Source organism: Rhopalosiphum padi, chromosome 3 (genome assembly GCF_020882245.1).
Source record: "Rhopalosiphum padi isolate XX-2018 chromosome 3, ASM2088224v1, whole genome shotgun sequence".
NCBI lineage: Eukaryota > Metazoa > Arthropoda > Insecta > Hemiptera > Aphididae > Rhopalosiphum > Rhopalosiphum padi.
This window is the reverse complement of record NC_083599.1, coordinates 51,171,855-51,194,120: the sequence shown is the minus strand read 5'-3', so window position 1 is coordinate 51,194,120 and position 22,266 is coordinate 51,171,855. Positions and strand designations below refer to the sequence as shown.

The 22,266-nt window shown below is 27.4% G+C and overlaps 1 protein-coding gene across 7 annotated transcripts in view; it reads right to left on the bottom strand.

Annotated features, from left to right (window-relative positions):
- Positions 1 to 22,266, bottom strand: part of LOC132924417 (uncharacterized) — a 62,002-nt gene that overhangs the window by 11,162 nt on the left and 28,574 nt on the right. For all 7 annotated transcript variants that reach the window (XR_009661323.1, XM_060988717.1, XM_060988712.1 and 4 more), the window contains exons 2-15: positions 20,965 to 21,184; positions 9,916 to 10,070; positions 5,912 to 6,181; positions 5,613 to 5,804; positions 5,032 to 5,492; positions 4,742 to 4,892; positions 4,390 to 4,666; positions 3,935 to 4,296; positions 3,246 to 3,842; positions 2,676 to 3,026; positions 2,432 to 2,597; positions 2,062 to 2,270; positions 1,616 to 1,993; positions 361 to 849 (exon numbers count right to left, since the gene is read on the bottom strand). Coding sequence is in view for 6 of the 7 variants with exons in the window: in XM_060988717.1 (XP_060844700.1) it covers positions 361 to 849; positions 1,616 to 1,993; positions 2,062 to 2,270; positions 2,432 to 2,597; positions 2,676 to 3,026; positions 3,246 to 3,842; positions 3,935 to 4,296; positions 4,390 to 4,666; positions 4,742 to 4,892; positions 5,032 to 5,492; positions 5,613 to 5,804; positions 5,912 to 6,181; positions 9,916 to 10,070; positions 20,965 to 21,184 (4,278 nt within the window). In the remaining variant the exon portion in view is untranslated. The remainder of the gene's footprint in view (positions 1 to 360; positions 850 to 1,615; positions 1,994 to 2,061; positions 2,271 to 2,431; positions 2,598 to 2,675; positions 3,027 to 3,245; positions 3,843 to 3,934; positions 4,297 to 4,389; positions 4,667 to 4,741; positions 4,893 to 5,031; positions 5,493 to 5,612; positions 5,805 to 5,911; positions 6,182 to 9,915; positions 10,071 to 20,964; positions 21,185 to 22,266) is intronic.

The window sequence follows — 22,266 nt, the reverse complement described above, 5'->3', positions numbered from 1 at the left end:
TAATTCTATATTTTTAAACCTCAACATGTATTATTATAAAATAATTTAAATGTGAATAAAAATTGAATCAATAAATAATATATGGTTTATTTTTAAATAAATAGAAATATTTTATAACATTTCTAGAAAGTGATTTATGATTTTAATTGTAATTTATAAAAATGAATTTAAAGCATTTTATTTTTATATATCGATTTAAATTATAAAGTTCGATAGTTAATTGCATCACTTGTTAATTATTTTTATCTTTAAATATCATACATATTTTATGTTATAATTAAGATTTGCACCTGATAAGTTATATTAATTATTAATTAATATTCTTCGTTATTCATTATTATAACGAGAAGTATTTATTACCTTGAACTTGAATGCTACACTGGTCCGATCCTACAGTGTTGTTGACAGTACACACATATGTTCTGACGCCTTCTGATGCACCGTTGTTGGATATATTGTCGCTACCCCTTCCTTCTTCGTCATCGTTGTTACTCACTTCCAGCCTATCTTGTAATATTAGTATGCTCCGATTATAACTTCCCATATTATCCACTTCGTTTGATCCACTGTTGCCTGATGATCCAATTGATACGGTGATGACCCTCTCAGTAGCGGGAGAATCAGATGGCGAAGATGTAGACGTATCGTTCTGACGACCCGAGTTTCTTATGGTCCACGTATACTGTACTTGGCTTGGATTTGCAGTAGCTGTGCACACCAGTATTCTTTTTTCACCGGATGATGAAGACAAAAATTCCTCTAATTCGGAAGATTGATCAGTCAAACTAGCTGATGATTCCTGTTTAAATTGGTCAACGGTTATCATCCTAAGTTGACAGCTAGGTTTATCTAAAAAACAATTTTAATATTAAATTTATAAACAAAAAATTTTCTAATTCGATACATGTCGTTAATATTAATTTTTTTTATTTTTTTTATCATTATAAGATACGTGGTAAGTCACTATTGTTTATTACAAATAAATTATTAATTAATTGAAAATGTCAATAAATCCCAAATATTGTTTATTGTTTTCATTACTATAAACTATTAGTAATAGGATAAATTACATGAATCTAAACTAATCTGAAATTATACGATAAGCACTTACCTAGTATAGGAATAACGACAAATTTATTATATACATATACCTTTTGAAATACGATATCATGAAAATAGTGTACATATATTTTGTACTGTAATAACAACTGTAGCAGATTTCAGGATAATTTTCAACATATCACTAGATACATGTTTACAGAGATCACCGGTTAAGAAGTTTAAGAAGTAAAATATCGACAACGCTAGACATTTGAGATGATATCAATCTAAAAACATTTAAGACGTCCTACAACTTATCAGTGGTACATGCAATTAGGAAGAACTAGGCACCTTATAGTTTTTTAACGATTTTTTTTTTTAATTTTGTAATAATAAATTATTGATTTTTAATATGGAAATTAAAACATTAAATCATTATTATTAATTATTTGTTATACAATTTTAGCAATGACTGAGTTCTTTAAATATTTTGTCTTTATTAACGCTTATGAAATTTTATATCTCATTATTATATTATTTTGATAGTAGTGACATGCTAAGTTATTTCACTTACACATAACGTCCAGATAGGTGTACGCAGTTCCATTTCCGTGTGTGTTGCGAGCCACGCAGGCATAGTAGCCAGCTTGTTGCCTACCCACAGCTGAGTTCAAAACCAACTGTTGGTTATTAATTTGGGCACCACCGCTTCCGGAGCCTCCACCGACACCGCTGTTTCCAGCGTTGGCGATAGAAGAAAGCCTTTGCTGCGAAGATGATTGGGTTGACTGAGACGAGTTTCCTGGCACGTTCCAATTGTTCGTATTGGCGATATAACGCCACTCAAAAGTGGGCTGGGGACGGCCCTCGGCGTGGCAAAACACTTTTTCCGGTATGTTACCTTCACTGACATGCACGACTGTTTTGGAGACAGTCATGTTACCAGGAGGATCTAAAATATAAGGACGGAGATTAATGATAATTTATCAATATGCGTGCCACTTTAAAAGCCCAACTTACATTCAACAGAGAAATTCATTATCGATTCTGACACAGGTGGACCAACTTCATTTCCACTGCTCCGGCAACTGTATTCCGTCGAATCTGTTATTGGATCTAAGCCACGACCACCTGGCCAGTTGTCCATGCGCCATATCAACGTGCTGCGCACCGCTTCGAAATCATTTTTCAATCGTTCCGCGGGTAAATATTCCGTCAGTATTGAATATCTGTGATAATAGTCGTCCAATTTAAAAAAATATATAAATTGTTCTCAGCTAAGTTTTATTTAAAGAGACATAAAGATTTAAATCGTATGTAACCACAGAATATTTAAACAAAACTATTTTTTTTAACCATACATAAATAATAAAATGTAAGACTTTTATACCTTTCTTTGTCCATAGGGTTGTTTATTGGATCGATGAGGACACCACGGCGTAACCAGTTAACGGAGCAATGAGGATAACATTCAACAGTGCACGATGCATTCACATGTGATGCATTATAAGCTACTCCTAAGTATTGTGGAGGCCCAGTAATGTAATTTGGTGGAGCTACAAATAATAAAACATTTAATGTATAATGTTTTTCTTTTGGCTGATTTGAGTTAATAAATATATTAGTTATCTTACCAAAAACCTCGATATATACGGGCTCGGAATATGTGACACCACCTTCATTGTAAGCAGAACAGGTGAAATTGGCACGAGTTTCCAATGAGACGTGATCAACAAACCATTCGGGGTTGAAATTTCCCCCACCATTATTTCCGTTGGCGCCAATACTAATTCCGGTTCCAGAATTTATGCTAGGGTTTATTAATCCTTGATTTTGGTGGTAAAATGGATGTCCATCGCGAAACCATGAGTAACGAGTAGGATGTTGTGGCCGACCAAGATATTGAGCATTGCATCTCAAGGTTACGTTCCTTCCTTTTATGACCCGTCGTGGACTGAACTCCAATGTCACTGGTCCCGGAGCAACTATTCAGTGTAAAAACATTTATTTATTAAAAAAATAAAATATCAAATAAAAGTTCAAATTTAGAATAAAGAATTTGATGTCAAGTATCTACTACATAAAAAAATTAATTAGATGTTTAAAATGTAGAACTTTTTTTTTATATAATATTAAATTGTAACATTTTTTAAATTAATATGATTTAATGTACGAGTATAGAATAATAATTTAAGTAAGCTTACAATATACGATAAGAGGTGTCTGATCGGACATCGGAGTAAGAAGACCAGCAGCATTCCTCGCTCGGCATGAATAATTTCCGTGTATATTTTTTGTCACATTAACTAAAATAAGTTCTCTATCGGTGCACACCACTTTCCTTTGCTTTTTATTACGTCTCCTAGTATCATTATCTACAGCGTATGAGTCATATTCTCCTTCTCCATGTGGTTCACTAGTTTCATAGTTAAAGTTCATTGCATTATTTTCATTATCATTATTTTCGATATCAAAATCGTTGTCTCCGTCTTCTTCGTCTACAAAAATATCACTACTATCCGGTGCTCTAGTGCAATTTGGTAACTGCATTTGTACACCGTTCCAATACCAATGGACAGAGGTTAAATTCAAAGACGGATCGCTATTCGTGTCTTCAATATTTTGCTGATCTTCTTCTAATTGTACAGCACATCGAAGTGTGACGTTGCGATGTTCAGATTCTAATACAACTGGATTTGATCCAACCATATTATTGTTGATATTGCTACTCGCTGTTGATGAAGTTTGATTGTCGTCGAGTGAATCGTCTAGGATAACGTGTAATTTCACCTTAGGTGTATCTGCAATGAATATAACAAATTAAAACATTACAATATTTATTAAATTTGAAAAACTCAAAAGTAAATATTTTATGTTATACTGTTATACGTACATTGAACACGAACGTTTGCAAAATTTGTAGAATTGGCTGCCCCAACTGAATTTCTTACTCGACATTCATAACGGCCCGAGTCGAAACGTGTTAACTTTCTAACCACTAGTACAGTTGCGTCTTCACCATTACCATCTCCATGAATTCCTCCATTTCCATTGGCCAATCCTTTAACTCGAGCATATTTTGCAGTATTTCCCATAGGGTTTGTGCGAAATCTATTATTAGCACCGTTTGACGATCCTGATAGCGTACCAGTGCCTGTAGCTGGTGTTGCTGCATATGACGATGCTGATGTTCCGTGACTTGATGAAGCTGGTTCTTCTTCATCAACTAATTGTAACTCAATGCCATCTCGATACCTATAAAAAAAGTACCATAATTTAGTTAAACTATTAGCAAACTTTATTTTTACTCTTCGTGGGATGTTAGATTGTAAAAAAATAAATATTTACCATTTAACAGGAGTTCGGAGTTTATCTGGATTGGCGTGGTATGCACAGTGCAGCCTTAATTCCTTAGTTTCATTAACCACTACAGTATATAGAATTGATTGATAGTGTGATCCGTCGTAAGTATCTTTGGATGCATCAATTATTATTGGATTTATATTATTGCTATTATCAACTCCTCCCTTACGTTGTTGACCTATATCGTTTTTTATTTCGTCCTCTACAATCGCACCAGAATTTTCTCCATCAGTAATAGGCACTACCCAAGCAGTCGGTACATCTGGAAACAGAATTTAAATTGTTAAACGTTTTCTGAAACGACAGAATCGAACATAGTTCTGTTAGATTTACTTACATTTTACTCGGATTGTCATGTTTACAGTGAGAGGTTGATTCGGTGATGAACCGACATTATTGAATGCGTCACACCGCAGTATGGAACCGTCTTGTTGGCGATGAAGTTGTGACATTGATAATTGGCTGTGCGTATCTCGGGTGCCATCAGCCTATAGAGAAAATACCCCCCATACGTATTCTTATAATTGTAGCTTTTAATGATTACATTGAAATATTGAAGAAAATATAAAATAAAAGTTATACTAATTATTACGTTTTTATTTTTTCTAATTTTTACTTGTTTCTTACTTGATATTCAGTATGCTGTGCTATTTCTACGGGACCTATAATTTCTGCTCCACCTTCCATACGTCGCTGTTCCGATATCAAATAATCGCTGGGAGACCTAGCTGTAGAACCACCGTTTTGCTGACTGTTTCCTAACATAACGGGTGCGCCGTGCTTCGACGATTGAACGGTAGGCGCATGAACATTTTGTTCATTTCTTATTCCACTTCCGTAATCATTGTCGTCGTCATTTTCTTGATCCTTATAATAATAATACCATGTCACGTTTGCTTGAGGACGGGCTCCACGGGCCGCACACCGAATTACTAACGGTTGGCCCTCTGTAGTTTCAGCGTAAACTACTTCTCCGGAATTTCTATCATTTTCGCTATTTTGAGACTTACTACGATCGTCAACTTTAGAAACCGTAGTTACAGTGGCACCTGATGATGAAGTGGACATTTCAACTGAGTATGGACTTACTGAAAAATGTATGAAGAAAATATGTAATATCGTCGTCTAGAGAAAATTAAATTATAATATTATCATATATACGTTATACCTAATGATTTTACACTTTATTTTAAATATAATTTCCTTACCATTAACAGTGACTTCGACATTAGATGTCAGAATTGGTGAAGAATCAGTCGCTGTTTTTACTCGACATTCATATCTACCGTTTGCACCCCTTTTTCCGACAACGGTGAGAACGCTTTGTGCAACCCATAATCCCGAGTACGAGAAAACATCATCGGACATATCGGAATCCACTTTTCGGTATTGGTAATCAACTGGAAATTACAAGAATTTATACTTAATTATACAACACCGGAATAAATGAAAAGGCATCTTTGTCAAATGAATGGATTTTTTCTTGAGTTGGATTAAAATATATTACCTAAATCACTATCATAAATTGGACCACGACTATGTTGCCACCATGTAACTTGGGGCACAGGTCTGGCACGGCCTGCACGACACACCAGACGTATTTTATTTCCTTCATCCACTGGACCCACGATTGCACCAGATGTTAACTTTTTCATAATACCAAATTTTGGATCGCTATTTTTGTCATCATAAAAATCAGATGAAGGATCGATGTAATTGTGCGCCGAAAGATCACTGGGTTCAATCAATGTTCCAACACTGATAGATTCAGGGTCAGCTACAAACAGATATAAAAAAAGTTAAAATGTATAACATTAATAATTTAAAACGTAGTTTATTAATTTATAACTCATTATTAATTGAATATCAAAAATGTTTAATAGGCTTAAAATCTATAACGTTTAATCAAACATTATTTTCTATTCATATTCGTTTATAATCCGATATATATATATTTTTTTTTAATAAAGCTTTCTTTTTAATTAAGTATCGTACAATTATTATGGTTGATTTAAAAAGTTGTATGACTTTTTCATCATGATCACATAATTATATTTTTATGAGTAAAAATAAAGTTTGTGACTACTCAAATTAATACTGTATAGTGTATTATACTATAATATTTACCTTTATGAAACAAAATAGATCATTAATAGTTAATATTTACCAATTAAAAAAAAAAATTACTCATTAACTACAAGGAAATTTTGTTTTCATGTTTTTAATCAAACGATTGTGCATCGCATGTATTTTTTAAACTCAAGTACGGATATTAAAACCATTGATTTTTATATTAAACCATTTCAGTAAGTCAAAACCAATTATTTATACCATTGAACAGTTTTAACAACTTTTATCAGATATTACTAACACAAAAAATAATTCATAAAGTGAAGTGTGCCTTTGCTCTCTATTTGAAATAAAAGCGGACAAACTAAACTGAAAATACACACATTATCCTTATAAAGTTCCTATTACATTCAAAAAATCTCTTTCGACTAACTTTTTAGTATAAACCACATTAAAAACAATCTGTACATATTTGATTCTTTTATTTAAGGATTCTTTTTTACCATCCATACTATACTACTAAAACAAGACAAACATTATAATCAACCTGCTTTCGTGATAACATAAAAGCGCTATAGTTTATACCTAATCAAACACTCTTAATTCAAACTTAAACGTTGAAACAATGAACAAAATGTTCTAGATTTACTGCTTTATTCTTAAAGCTCAATAATACACCTAATTAGTAGTTAGTGTAAAATGTTTATGTAGACCATAAATCAACCACGCACAATATGAAAACATGGCAAAAATGGGCCAGAAAAAATTAATTAAAGGAAAATTATACGTCACTGACAGACAAAAACTATATTTTTATGGTTGGGTGGATGGAGAATTTTATTTTGTATATGACATATTATGTTTAGATCATAACATATATTGGTTTAATTATGAAATAGTTCATAAAAAAAAAACTAAGTATTTCGTCATTATTTCTTTTTGGAAAATCGATGAAAAGCAAAATTATCAACTTGAAACTTATGATTAATACATATAGTACGATAATATAAGTAGTGTATTATTGTACAATTATACAATAATTTCTTTTAATAACGTTAAGTAATCAATTAGTTTTAATTTACATGATTAAATAATCACTTATAAGTGGTTTTGTAATATGTTTATATAATATATTTTTTCAAGAATATAAAATTAAACTCCTTTAATAATATAAAAAAAGGGAAAATAAGTAACCACTCTGCTATACAGTAGAATCAAGGGTACCTCATAATTAAGGAAATACTTTAATGAATGTGTTAAATTTTAATTCAATGATAAATCCATCATTGCACGCTTTAAAGTAAAACGATTCTAAGTGGAGATTATTTTATTATAGTAATTTATTTTACTAGAATAGTACAGTATAAATAATAAATACCTTAATTTAATTTAAATGTTTTAAAAATGATTTATAATAAAATATAATAATATAATTAAAAGTTTCAAGTCCCTATAAACACTATTTTTGAATTGAATACAACAAAATTACTATAATCGTTATCCTTTGTGTAATATCCAATTTCGTCAAAATTTGAATTTAAAACGTTTATCAATCAAAATTGTACTTGTGTATTTTTTTAGAGTTTTAGGTTTCAGTAAGAAATGTGTAATAGAAACTGTTTAATAAGTCTTAGCTATAAAAATCGAAAATCGTATCCTACATTTTTAATTAGAAAATAATTTTTAAAATTAGTGATTTTGACGTACTTATTTTGTCAACATTTGAGCTTTAAATAGTTTAAACTTTAAACACTTAGGAAAATTAAATTGTGTATAGCTTTTTTTTAAATAATTGATTTTCTAAAAGAAAAGTTTATATGGAAATTTTTAATTAATTTTCAAGAATTTTGACTGAGTCTAAATATTTTTATAAATACTTTTATAAAAAAAAATAAAAATTAAAAATGCCTATCAATAGCTTAAAATTATCCTAAATATTTTGAACATTTTATTGAGCAAAGAAAATATTAATCAACAATGGAATATACTAAGTTTCTACGATCAATACTTTTTTAATTATATTTAACTAACATCGTATTGTGAAATATCCTAATTTTATAAGAGAATATTAAAATTTATTAAAATTTAATTATCAGATGCCCATAAAAAATATTTATAGAATTACTCTCAATTTATTCCATACTTCTATTAAGCATAATATATATATGAAACCTTATATTTTATTTTTAAACCTAGGTATAAATAATAAATATTTTAAACATTTTTAGCTATAGTATAATTAGCAAATTTAAAAATTCTAACTTCAAACGCTTTTTACATAGATCGATATTAGAAACTTATAAAGAACCTTGTACTACATTTTTAAGCTTTTTGATACGAGTATAAATAGAGTATAAAAAGAGTCAAAATATTTTTAAATTATTCCAAGTATAGAGAATTCAAATATAAACATTTGGTTAAAATTTATCTACGGTTATTCGTTTTTTAATGAAAACATATTAAAAAAGCGATTTACGGTTTTATGTAAAAATATTATGTTTTTTATATTTTTATTTTTATTTTATCAGTAATCAAAAAAAATTGGAATGTTTTACTTTCAACCCCAAAATACCATCTAGATTTAATTTCCTACCAAAAAAGATATTAAAGTTGAAGATTGAACGGTTTTAACACTAAAAGGCGATGACAGACACAAAAAAAAATCACATCATTGTAAAATCAATACATTCATTGCTACTCTTAAATTCTTATAATAGTAAAATGTTCACAAGATTCAATTGCTTAACAATCATTACTATACGTCTATACAACGTCTATACGTCGTTACTATACAACATCACATAAAAGAGCTTGTATAACAAAATAATTAAATTAATTAATAATTAATTTAATTTATATTATACCTTTATATTACAATTTTATATTTATAATAAATAATAAATTAAACAACAATAAGTGCATAGAACTTCAAACACGATATTTACCTTTTATAGTTCTGTACAGAACTATATAACGGATTGTTTTTTAAATATATATATTTTCATAAGTAAGGGGTAATATAATATGTTTAAAACAAAAATTTTCAACTTCATGTGTTTATAATATTTTATATACATAATTATTGTATACAATATTTGTAAATCAGATTATTTTCTATCATAACGATTAACGATGGTTCAATAGGTATATAAAAAATGTATTAGTTATTATAAGTATTTAAAAAATAACAACCTATAATCAACGCAATATTTAATAAAATAATATGATAAACGAAGAAGCAATAATTATATAACTTTGTATTTACGACTTATGTGTTACTAACCGTGTGTCTTTAAATAATTTAATATTAAATTTTAAGGTAAACATTTTTATTATTTTTAAATTTAAATTTAAAACATTACTGAGATTGAATATTGTGTTTAATTTGGTTTCTTAGTAACCTATATTTAAAACGAATTGTTTTATATTGTTCAGACTTACTGTAAGTTGTAAGGTTGATAAACTGAACGATGTTGCAACCTTCGTGTACTTTAGTATATGTGATCTCACATTTATAAACACCCTCGTCAAGCGCTGTTATATTGTCCATTACCAAGAAGCCCAAAGTAGAATTTGGTTCCGTACTCCAATAAGATCTGTCAAAAAAAAAAAAAAAAAATTATTATTATTAACTAATTTTTAAAATTCTATCTACATGTACATAACTGACGAACCCTATCATTTAAAAAATTAAAAATGTACGCATTTTACATAAAGATTTACATAGTGGTATAGTACTTATACTGAGGAAATAATATGTGATGTACCTTTTTTTTTTGAAGTGGGATTTTTTTTAATACGTTCATATTAATGTTGTACATATATTTTATGCATACCTACGTATAAATTATAGTTACATCGTAATCCCTCGCAATGTGGAATTATATAATATATATATATATATTCCTTCAACTGAACAAAAAGTAAGTTCAGACTCCCGCTATACAAATTAAATTATAAAAAAGCTGGACAGGATGCGTAGACCGGACGGCGGACACTCGCTTCGCCTGCGTGGGTGTAAGAGAGTGGCGTATTATTACTATGTGCGTTTCAAAGCAATGATAAATCGTCGCATTTGGAAAATCGATTTGCAGTAGAAGTCGATTAAAAACGTGCTTTTTGAGAGTTCTTTTATATGCTTAGACTATGGTTGTCAGTTGCAGTTTTTCTTTTCGTTTATACGGAACTGCTAAGAAAATTGAAAAATTACCTCTCCTTAAGTAGCTATCAACTAAACTAGATTTCTTATTGGTACACTTGAAACTGGTGCTTTTTCATTGGCTAGTGTCCAAATGAGTGCTCGCAATATATATATATATATAAAGCATTAAATATCACAGTTAATCCAAAACCTATTTTAGTTTCATAGTGAAGATACTATAAATTATAATGTATAATAAATTATGTATACATATAATGTGCAATAATTATTTATATTAAAAATAAAAAATATAACTAGTCGAAGACACGGATTTCTATACAAGTAATAACCACTTATAACCACTATTAAATCATATCGTATTTTATAATCATATTTGTAAGTGAGTATTTATATAAAAATACGTGTACTTAGTTGAAATTATATAAACGAATAATTTATTATTGAACAATGGATGTCATAATCTTATTAGCTACCTACTGAAAGCATAATTCCAGTTAAACGTAGAAAACAATCTAAAATAAACATGAAACTCATTGTAATTAAGATATCCGGCATTTGCTTGTGCTTTTAAAACTTTAATATTTTAACTCTTTAGTTAATGAAACTGTTTAGTTTTTATTATAGTTTAATAAAACAAAATGTTTAATCCGTGAAAAAAGTACTTATATTTTACTTTTTAATCTGATATTTTGAATGTGTATATTTAATGTGCATTAATACTATTCTAATTTAATAGTTAAGAATAAATTAGTAGTAAAAAAAAAAAAATTAAAAAATTAAAATTATATCTAACTTTTCCACTTGAGCGAAACGCTTATGGCGCAGATTGAACAACAATATCAAGAATATTTTTAGAATTTCTTGGCTTCTGTATTTTCTTATCATAAGAATAAAATACTTATAATGATTTGGCATAGTGAAAAAAAATGGTGTTAATTTTGTATTTTATCGAGTACTTTAAAGACTGACAAATGTTTAAAATATCCATTCCAAGTATGAAACATGTATTTTGTTACTTATTTGTTCACGACTATCTACATTAAAGTTATGTAAGATTAATAAAATTCTTTTGAAGGTAGTTTATGGTATCTATAGCTGTGTTTGAGACTAAAAGCTTATGTTTTTGAAAACCTTTGAATGTTCATATTAATATGTATAATATCATCTACCACTGTCGCATCAACGTCACGCATTCGTGTATAAAAATAAGTGAACCAAACACATTCCATATCCTTATTTTGTTTATTTATATTAAAAACCATTATTTTAAAGCACAATAGAAATAAAATAGCCATATGCAAAAATAGTAATCATAAAAGTATTAAAGTATAATATATTGTATATTACCTATTGTATATTAAATAGCCTAAAAATTGTGCATGTTAAAAAACAAATTTTTTTTTAACAATCAATGATTTCTATTTCCTTAAAATGATCACTATAACGATTTTCATTTTCTTTGAGTTATTAAGTTACGGGAATTTGTCTTAAAAACTAGGCGAGTGAGAAATATATATAAAAAAAATGCTTTCACAAAGTTCTCTTTACCTCTAATTGTGGCACTATATAAATAATATGAAAGCATTTTTTTCTTATTATGGTACAATTTTATGTTAAACTTTGAGTGTGCATAACTGGTAAATTCAACACAAGATTTGTTTGAATAGCTTGAACATTCAAGATGGCTCCGATAACTTTTGAGAGAGCTACCACCTACCACCTAGATTGCACCCATTATAAATTGGCAGTATAACATCGTATAATTAGTAGTTAACAAAACGTGTTTCAGAATGAAAACGGTGTATGAAAAGAAAATATAATTGTAGTAATGTGACCATTCTTAAATAATATAAATATGAAGTTTATAATTTACCAGTGAATACAGAATGATTTTTATTTAAACAAAGACAAACAATTATTTTTGAAAACTTAAGACTATTTAAATTGAATATCTCATATAATTCCTTTAGACCAATGTTTAAACCAATAATTAATAATTACACAATTTTTAATGTCGAATGTTCGAATTAATTTATTAGCTGCCATTTTTCTAGGTTACGAAAGAAATAATATTTATTTAATATAAATAATAGTCTTACAAAAATGAAATAATTTTGATTTTTAAATAATCTTAAAAAATCTTTTGCTTTCGGCAAAAAAATCAAAATCAAAATATCTCAATAAGTTTTTTTGCATAATATAGCAGATATTAATAAATCAAATCAATGTATATACTTATTTAAAAAAGATCTAAATTGAACTGCTTGAGGTAATACATGTTCCTAATTTATTAGTCCATACCTATACCAATGCACATAGCAAAATAAATTCCAAACTCTTAATTCTATGTCCTGTACTTGCTCATTGGTTTGATACTGTTCTTAACATTCTAGTCTGACTACTCAGATTATTACTTTATTATTTATTATTAATTATTATATATAGTATAAACTTTATAAAAGTAGTTATATTTATAATAAATAATTTATTAATGCATATTAAGTGATTAGTCTCGGAGATTGTAAGATATATAATACCGATTAAGAATACATAAGAGTTATGTAATTATAATTATGATATATTAATTTACTTTTCACGCATATAGAACTCATCATCAGATAATGTCTATGATTAATTGCCTACTATAATATGCCTAGCTTTATCTACTTCTTACAAAAGATTGCTCCAACAACCTCCAAGTAAATATTATTTAGGTTATTTTTTTCATTTATTTAGGTATCAATGTATTAAAGCCCTATAACGATTATATTTAAAGTTCACTTTTAATTATTTTTATTTTGCATATAAGAAAATTGTATCAAGTTTTTGACTTATTCTGTAAATTGTCATTTATAATTTTCATTTTATATTTTAAATAAAAATTAATTTCTAGGAGTGTTAATAAAGTTATAAGTTATAAGTTTTAAAATTTACATAAATGGAGTAATGCACCAATATTTTTCGGGCGAGATAAGCTTCAAAATCTATCTACCTAATTATCATATTAATTTAATTAACTGTGTTCAATATTTATAGAACAAACTATTCAGCAAAATATTTGAAAGTATAGTAGGCGTTTGTTATGAGTTATGGATTTATTATAGCCTATGGTTCAGTTTAATTATGAAAGACTTAACTCCTCTTAAAACATTAATTGATTACAATGAATGTGCTTTCAATGAAGGCTAAATTACACAAAACTTATCAAGATTTAGCTTAAAACAATTTATTACCAAGGAAATAGTAACACAATTTTTGGGACAGAGTCCAATAAAATAATATAGAATATATATATATATAAATTACATTATAAAGAAAAAGAACCGTTTTATATCATAATAATAGAATTCTAGTTATAAATGGTAAACTAAAATATTTATATGACATTTTTTTAAACAAAATTCATGTTTGATCCACCCTTTACCAACCTATATTCCTATTTGAGTTGAAAAACGAAGATACAATCCCTCTTCGACTCTCAAAGAATCTATTGATATAACTTTTATTGAAAACGGTCCAGTAGTTTTGAGTCTATCGAGGACAAAGAAAGAAACATTTATTTGAATATACATATATTATTATAAAATGTTTTCACAAACATTACAAATTTTATCAAAATAAACAAAATACTATCAGTACGCCACAATTAAATTATTTCACTTACTAAATTAATAATTTCGTCAATACTTCGTGAAAATAACTTTATTGAAAAACTTTATTCTAATGTAATTTTGAATGAAACTAAATAATATTTGTACCTTTAGGCTTTAATAAATTAAAAGTAACTTTTGAAGTAAACATATAAATCTATAAAGTTATTTTAAACTTGGAAATTAAATATTTTTAATACTAAGGATAAATTGATTTATTAATAATAAAAATATTAATAAATTAAATGTCAAATATTTACATATCTTAAGTATCCTATTTTTTATTTATTATTATTATTTTTATTTTTGATAAAACTATATGCAAATTGTACTCACTCATTTACTCGAATAGATAAATAGATTATACTTATATAGTTCCATAAGTATTTTGAATACTACAAAATTATTAAAAACGTCTTAAAAATAGTTGGTAACCGATGCAAACTTATAGTAGTTTAACACGTGATAAACACATTTAAATTTCTTAAAATATCTATTTGTGTTAATTTTAAATACACATAAAATTATTCTATTAACAATTTTTCCCACATACGATAAACAAAAACATACTAAATAATAAATACTATAATAATACTATAATACTACTAAATACTATTAAAATAACTAAAAAAGTATCTTATTTATTTGAATAAATACAATTATTTAAAATCCATGATTAAATTGGTTTTGAGAAAATATTTTAATAGAAATACACAAAAACTTAATCGTAATTAATAGGTACACATATTAGTTTGAAAATTAGTAAATACTTGATATGATGTTAATCAAGTAAGATACTAAAAATATTTCCTACAGTATAGTTTACTATAGTTATAGTTTAACTTTAGTAAAAATAATAATTAGTCTACGATTCAATTAATTAAGAAATCATAAAAAAAATGTAATCACAGTTGTACAGCCTGTACCAAATAATACAAATAAAATTCGAAACATATTTTAAAATCAATATATTAATATATTAATCATTATATTTTATAACATTAATGTATTAATTATATAAAAGAAAATATAGAATACTCCCATACATAGTTCCGAAAAAAATCTAAGCTTAACTCTATTTGTCCAATAATAGTTGATTAAGGTGATTATATTCTTATTTTTTTTTTATTTTTCTTAAAAACAAATTAAAAGTTATATATCAAATTATCAACATTAAAAATTTCAATCCATATTTTTAGCATAGTTTTTTAGAGCTCTTATACTAACTAAAAAATTGTTACCTTAAATACCAAAAAATTTATATAAAGTATACTTGCAGAATCCAAAACTCTAAATTTATAGACTAAGATGTTTAAGTTATTTAAAATTAAAAAAAAAAATTATTATTATTCTATCAATTCTAGGTACTAAAAATTACGTGCGTAAAGCATTTAAAATTAACGTAAGCAGAGTAGTAGACTAATATTTTGTGGAGTATCCTAAACTACTCGTCCAAATTAGGATTTATATGTATCAAAATATTCCAAAAAAATTCCACTCTAAAATATGAAATTAAAAATTAATGTTATCATTCGAAAAAGAAAAAAAATTATAACGATAAAAAATATTTTATTTTGACTGCAAATTTTGTAAAAAAAAATATTTTCAAAAATATTTATAAATTTTTAAATGTTGTTAAAAGTGTTATCTGATAAAGGAATCGCTCTGTATAATTATACTGAAAACATGGGCATTATGCCATTGTTCGACGGTTAACTACGCCTCTGCTGGCTTTGACGCTACTTTCAAAATTATTGCCAAGAACTTTAAAACAAACTCAATTTTTTAAAAAAAAAAAAAAACAGTACATGATACATAACATAATCTAACATTATAACGTTATTTATAAAATTACATATTTTGAAAATTAATAATTTTACATGTTTGGCACTTGCTTACTCACGTCATCGTCTCACAGTTTACTTCACAAACCAAAAAGAAACTTCGATTTTCTAAAAAACGCTACATTAATATAGGTCAAATAATAATGATATAATAAGCAAAAAGTGCATTTTTTTTTTGCATCTCTGTATGTTGGTCGATGCTTGGCACTCAATGGCCATTTTTAAATTTGATATAGGTAATTGGTTCATGAGATAATACAATCATCATTAATCTAGTTTTATCACTCTACATCTGTTTTTGCAGCCAAAAATATTCTTGTATCATATTTTTTATAAGTTAATTATAAAATTGAAATCTTTTAAAATCAAACCAATGTTAAGAATAATATTTATATATTTAGGTCAAAAATAATCAACGAATTTTGAAAATTTCACTTTATGATAAATGTTTTTTTATTTTATCAACTAAGTAATTCATTTTAAGACTATAATTGTTGTTTTGTAAACTAAAAAATGTGGTCAATCTATATATAAAAATTGTATAGACATATAAATTATAAATTATATAAAATTATCTGCAATGCTCTAGAAAACTGCTGGGAAATGCTTATAACTATTTATGCTAATGTACTATAATGCGAATAGGTACGATATGTGATCAATATTTAATCAAAAAACTATAAGAACTTACCTATATTATAACGAACTACAAGTATATTAATATACCCATAGTGTTGCTATTTAAAAATTAAAATTGAAAAGGATAAAAAATATTCAAGTGAATAATATATAATTCATATTATTTTTAATTCTGTTGGTTACAGCTATGCTAATATATAACCAATCACGCATATAGAATCGCAAAAGAATATGTATGGTATCAAAGGTATGACGTAATGAGATAATAAAGTACACATTATGTAATTATTCAAGTAAGGATTTTTATGGATTCGTATTTTTTTTCTAAATAAGCAACTTTCAAAATTGAATGGAAATTTATTATACTAACTTAAAAAAATGTAGTAAAAGTTTTATGTTGCATATGTTGATGAATTTTACTATAGAAGTATAATATTTGGTATATTGGTGCACATACGAGTATAATAATAATAATAATGTCTTTATTTTGCGATAGAAAATAATATATCATATGTACAGCATAAGGCTAAGTTGCAAAAACAAAACTTTTCGGGTTTCAAGTTTATATCTATTTAAATATGTTTTTGAATTTTGTTAAAATTTTCAATAAAAATTTTATAAAGATGTCTAAAAATTCAAATGGTATATAAAATAAAAAATAAAATTTTCATTTTTAATATTAAGATTTATTTTCAATTCCTATAAAAAATAAAAGCTCATCAATAACTAATTAGGTACTAACCTTATCCCATAAATAAAATAAAATACTTTAAGAACACAAACTTATAACAAAATATGAGATTAAAAATAAAAATGAAAGATTTTAAATATTAATTCTGCTATATTTAATATTTTAAAAATTAATTAAAATTTTTTTTTTTTATTCAGTTTATAATTAGGTACATAAAAAAGTTAACCTAATTTTTATGTAACAACATATAATATATTATAGGTATTATATTGCTGAAATACGAAAACAATATTGATTTTCTATTAGGTATTTAAAAAAAAAGTTATCAAGAATAAAAGCAAAAAAAATCATAATCGAATAACAAATAGATTCTAGTGAAGCTTCTATACTTAGTTTCTAAAATTAAAATAAATAAGCAATATTATATTTAAACGTATAAATATAAATATACGCAGAACGCAGATCGCCAAGGTTACATTAAAACAAGGAAAACAAAATAATAATTAAATAAGACAACAACTTTGGCCATTCATCTTTTGATGCCTCGGAGCAATGAGGCCATTTTGGCGTATCTAGAATGTTTTTCAAGAGATGCTCATCAATCATCATGAAATGTGGATAAGTTATACAAATGCAATGTAGATACTTATAAAATAATATATATTATTATAAAATCAAATTAACTTAAAACATAGTTAAAAATATACATTACCTATGTGTTTAGTTAATAATGCGATAAAATTAAATTGATATTGATTTAAAATGTAAATATATATTATTAACATTTTTTTATTGATATTTTAACTTTTTAAGAAATTTTTAAAAATCGTAAGTGACTAGATATATATATATATATATATATACTAAATATATAAATATATTGGTGTTTTTACATTTTATATTTCCAACTTATGATGAAAAAATTATGTGTTAAATTAGGAATAACTATATTTTATACAGTTATGCGAAAACAAAATATAATACTAACGATATATGGGAATTGTCTTATTCCCAAAACACTCTCTTTTATAATACGACACTAGGTATCTCAAACCTTAATGATATTATGAAGAAAATTACTATCTTTAAGAAATCCGAATTAAAATCAAATTACCTTTAATTTATTATTTATATATTATTATTTTAAAATTTAAGTTCAATAATCAATTTGTTGGAAATGGAAAATATTAATTATTAATTATAATTACTTATAAATATGTAATATAATATAATATGTTAAATTATTAATTTAAGTTAATTTATATTCAATAACTTAATATGCATTTCAGCATTTGTCCTTTATATTTGGTGAAGTAGTATTTTGATTGCAGTTGTTTGCAAACAATAACAATAAAAACAATTAATAAAACGACTACAATACGACTTCTAGCTCTGCAGTGTGTACTATCATTAAAGCAGTGGCGCGTGTTTAATGTAGCCCGAATGTAGGTACAAAAAATGTATACGTCATGCAGTTTTATAATCAAAACAAATTGCAGTCAGCGGTGTGGGTGGAAAGATAAATCAAGAAAACATTGATCTTTTATTAAAATATAATTGACAATCGTGTATACTCGTGTTTTAAACGCAGAACAACGATAACTTCGGTGTATATTTGCTGTAGGTATATGCCGGAAGGATAAACTCGGCGATTTGTCGATGGTTTGCGCATTTAGTCTACCAACGTCGATAGCTAAAACGACGGCCGGCGGGAGGATTTCGATGCAGTTAAATGTATTAGTCGGCTATTGTGTGTTGACATAGAAGGGGCCGCATATAATTAAAAGCCCCGTCAGCGTTAGCTGATAAAACCACCACGGTTGACTCTATATATGTATATATTTTGTTGTTTATGCATTACGGACTGTAACAAATAAACATAAATACAACTAGGGCTAGGATTTTAATGGCCTAAAAGTCACATAATAATACGAAAATTCCTTAAAAATATTAAAATATACACTAATAAAAATACGTTTAAAAATATTTATTTTTTATTTTTTACTGTCTAAATAATTATTCAACAAAATCGTGTAGTTATCCAATGGTTATTTTTTTTTCGAAAGACACGTATAATAGTAAAATAAACTATCGTTATCGCATCCTAATTCTTTAATTATTTATAGATACTATAAATACTAAAACGGTAAACGACGACTGACAAGGATTGCATAAAGCATAATATGTACCTACTATGCTTTTGACACTATCGAACTATCTGACTATAATATGTAATAATATGCTGGCTCTTAATACGACAGTGCATTTTGTACTGCAATTCGATTTTGATTTAAAAATATATTATGAAAAGTATTATAAATACTCAAATAATAAACTAAAAACATAAAATAATTCACTAAAAAGTTGAATTTGTCAATAAAAATGTGATTCAAATAATCAGGATCCGCTAAAATACATTTTCCACTTAAGACAATGTACGTTTTTAACGACCGTAAAGTTTGACTTGCAAATAGCGAGAATGGATTTGCAAATTCTTGTTAATTATAACAAGTATAATTTGACACTAGTTTGAAATTTTCAGGACAACATGTAAGTGTTGGGTAAAAATCCTTGAAGTTCATATAGGGTTGGCAGGTTTAACTTGCAAATTCTTACTAAGTACTTGCGAAATACTGGCACTACTCTGAACTTGTTTAAACAAAATATAAAGGCCAACTTCACAACGATACGGTTTTAAATGCCAGGAAAAAAATGTATATTACATCAAAATCTCAGTCTAGTTTTAATATAGGTATAAGATTGAAAATAGCGGTAATAATGTTCTCAAGGACCTAATTATAGTTTATATAAATTATATTATATTATATCCGGTACGAAAATGGCTAAATATTGTAAGACCATCGTGGTGCACCGCAAATTATACCTGAAGTCTTAACGTGTTAGAACGAAGGTTAATACATTGAGGCCGTTATAGATGCATATAATAGCTGTGATTGTGCGTTATAAATAATTATGATATTAAATTTGAAAGCAATAACAACATAAATCATCGCATTCGAGAAACGATTTGATTATATCCACACTTCACTTGGTGCAACATTTTTCAGAAAATTATCGATGTTCGTTGGCACTCTTTTATAACACTCCTAGGAGAGATATTGTATTGATAATAAAAAAAAATTGAAAAATAACTTTACAAGTACCAACTACCAGAGTACCATCGAGATATCCCGTCCGAGAAAGTACTACGTGGAACTTTTAAAGCACGTTCTTTCCGTCAGGAAAGGTGTTCACATCAAGTACAACGTATACACTTTAAAAGCTTCCCTCAGAATTGAAAAATATATATAATACATTAAGTACAATATTGCTATTGCAGTAAGATATAGAAATTAATTACGGTGTACGAGTGATGATACGACAAAATGCAGTTATTGGCTATTACAATATTACGATTTATTATACCTATGGTTGTTGTTCGTATATTGTATATATGTCTAAATTAATTTTGTTAACTACGACTGGGTGTTTTGTTCGACTTACCTGTCATACCTATCGGTGTACCCTTCTCGGTGTGGCTGTGTCGTGCGAGGCCCACCGGAATACAGGAATATTCTGTTTGCTCCTCGGTACCATTTCACGGAGTGAACTATTCCACACTGGGTGGTGATCTCGAATCCTGTGGTCACGTTATTGGGCTCCAGTTCGCAAGGTAAGAACGCCGACTGTCCAATGCGTGCGTTTATGTCGCTTTGCTGTTCGCCTGTATCGTGCAAACAAAACAAATAAATCACTAAAATTTAACAACAATTATTACGTTAAAGACTATTATAATATTGTACATATATTATAGTAAAACCATTATGATATGACCATTATATTATAAATTTAGGACTGGAATTTTAATGCCCTAAAAGTTCGCAAAAAATACACTTCAAAAAATAAAAAATGACTTCAAAATCTTTAAAAAAAAAATGCAGCACTATAAAAATAAATTATTTTCATTATTTCTCTATGCTGAAAAGTAAAAAAAAATATTAATTATGTTTAAAACACATTTTCCACTTACGAAGCAATGTATAAAAAAAATGACGTTACATCAAAATTCCAACCCTAATTAAATAATTATTGCTTTTGTATCTGTTGAAACTCGATTTTGGCACGTTTAGTCGATGACGTGTAATGTGTATTATCGGCTATATAACGATTATATTATGTATTAACGAGTATGAGGTGGTATATATATACATATTATGATTTATATTATATAGCCTAGCCAGTACGGTGATGGGTCATCACGACGGGTTGGCCGAGAGGGCACGTCGAGTTAAATCGTTAAATTAGTATTGTACGTCGTTTAAGGGCCATTCAAAGGATATCCGTTTCGTTACAACCGGGCCTTCTGCGTATCCGCCGTCCAATCGCGGGGACATAGACGATGTACGGCGGATTATTTCCTTTCCGGCGTAACGGCGGTAAAATGGCCGCGGCAATAATCATTGTTAACGATTATTTTAACGACGGCGGTTCCGATTTCTATATAATAGTAATAATAATAGTATAATGTATAACGTTCTAGAATATTTATCGCCGACCACTCCCCCGCCCCATCGAATATTATATTATATAGCCACCTGCAGCGATTTATAATAATAATTTAATAATAATAATAATAATAAACAACAACAACAACAACAATAATAATATCGCCGTGTTCATTTATCGTGAATAACCATAGTACGCAGTAGTATATCACGTATATACATTATATACGCACCAGAGAACCGGAGGGATGATGGAAATGGGATCGTACAACAGCAGTGATTGCGTATTGTATTACGCGAC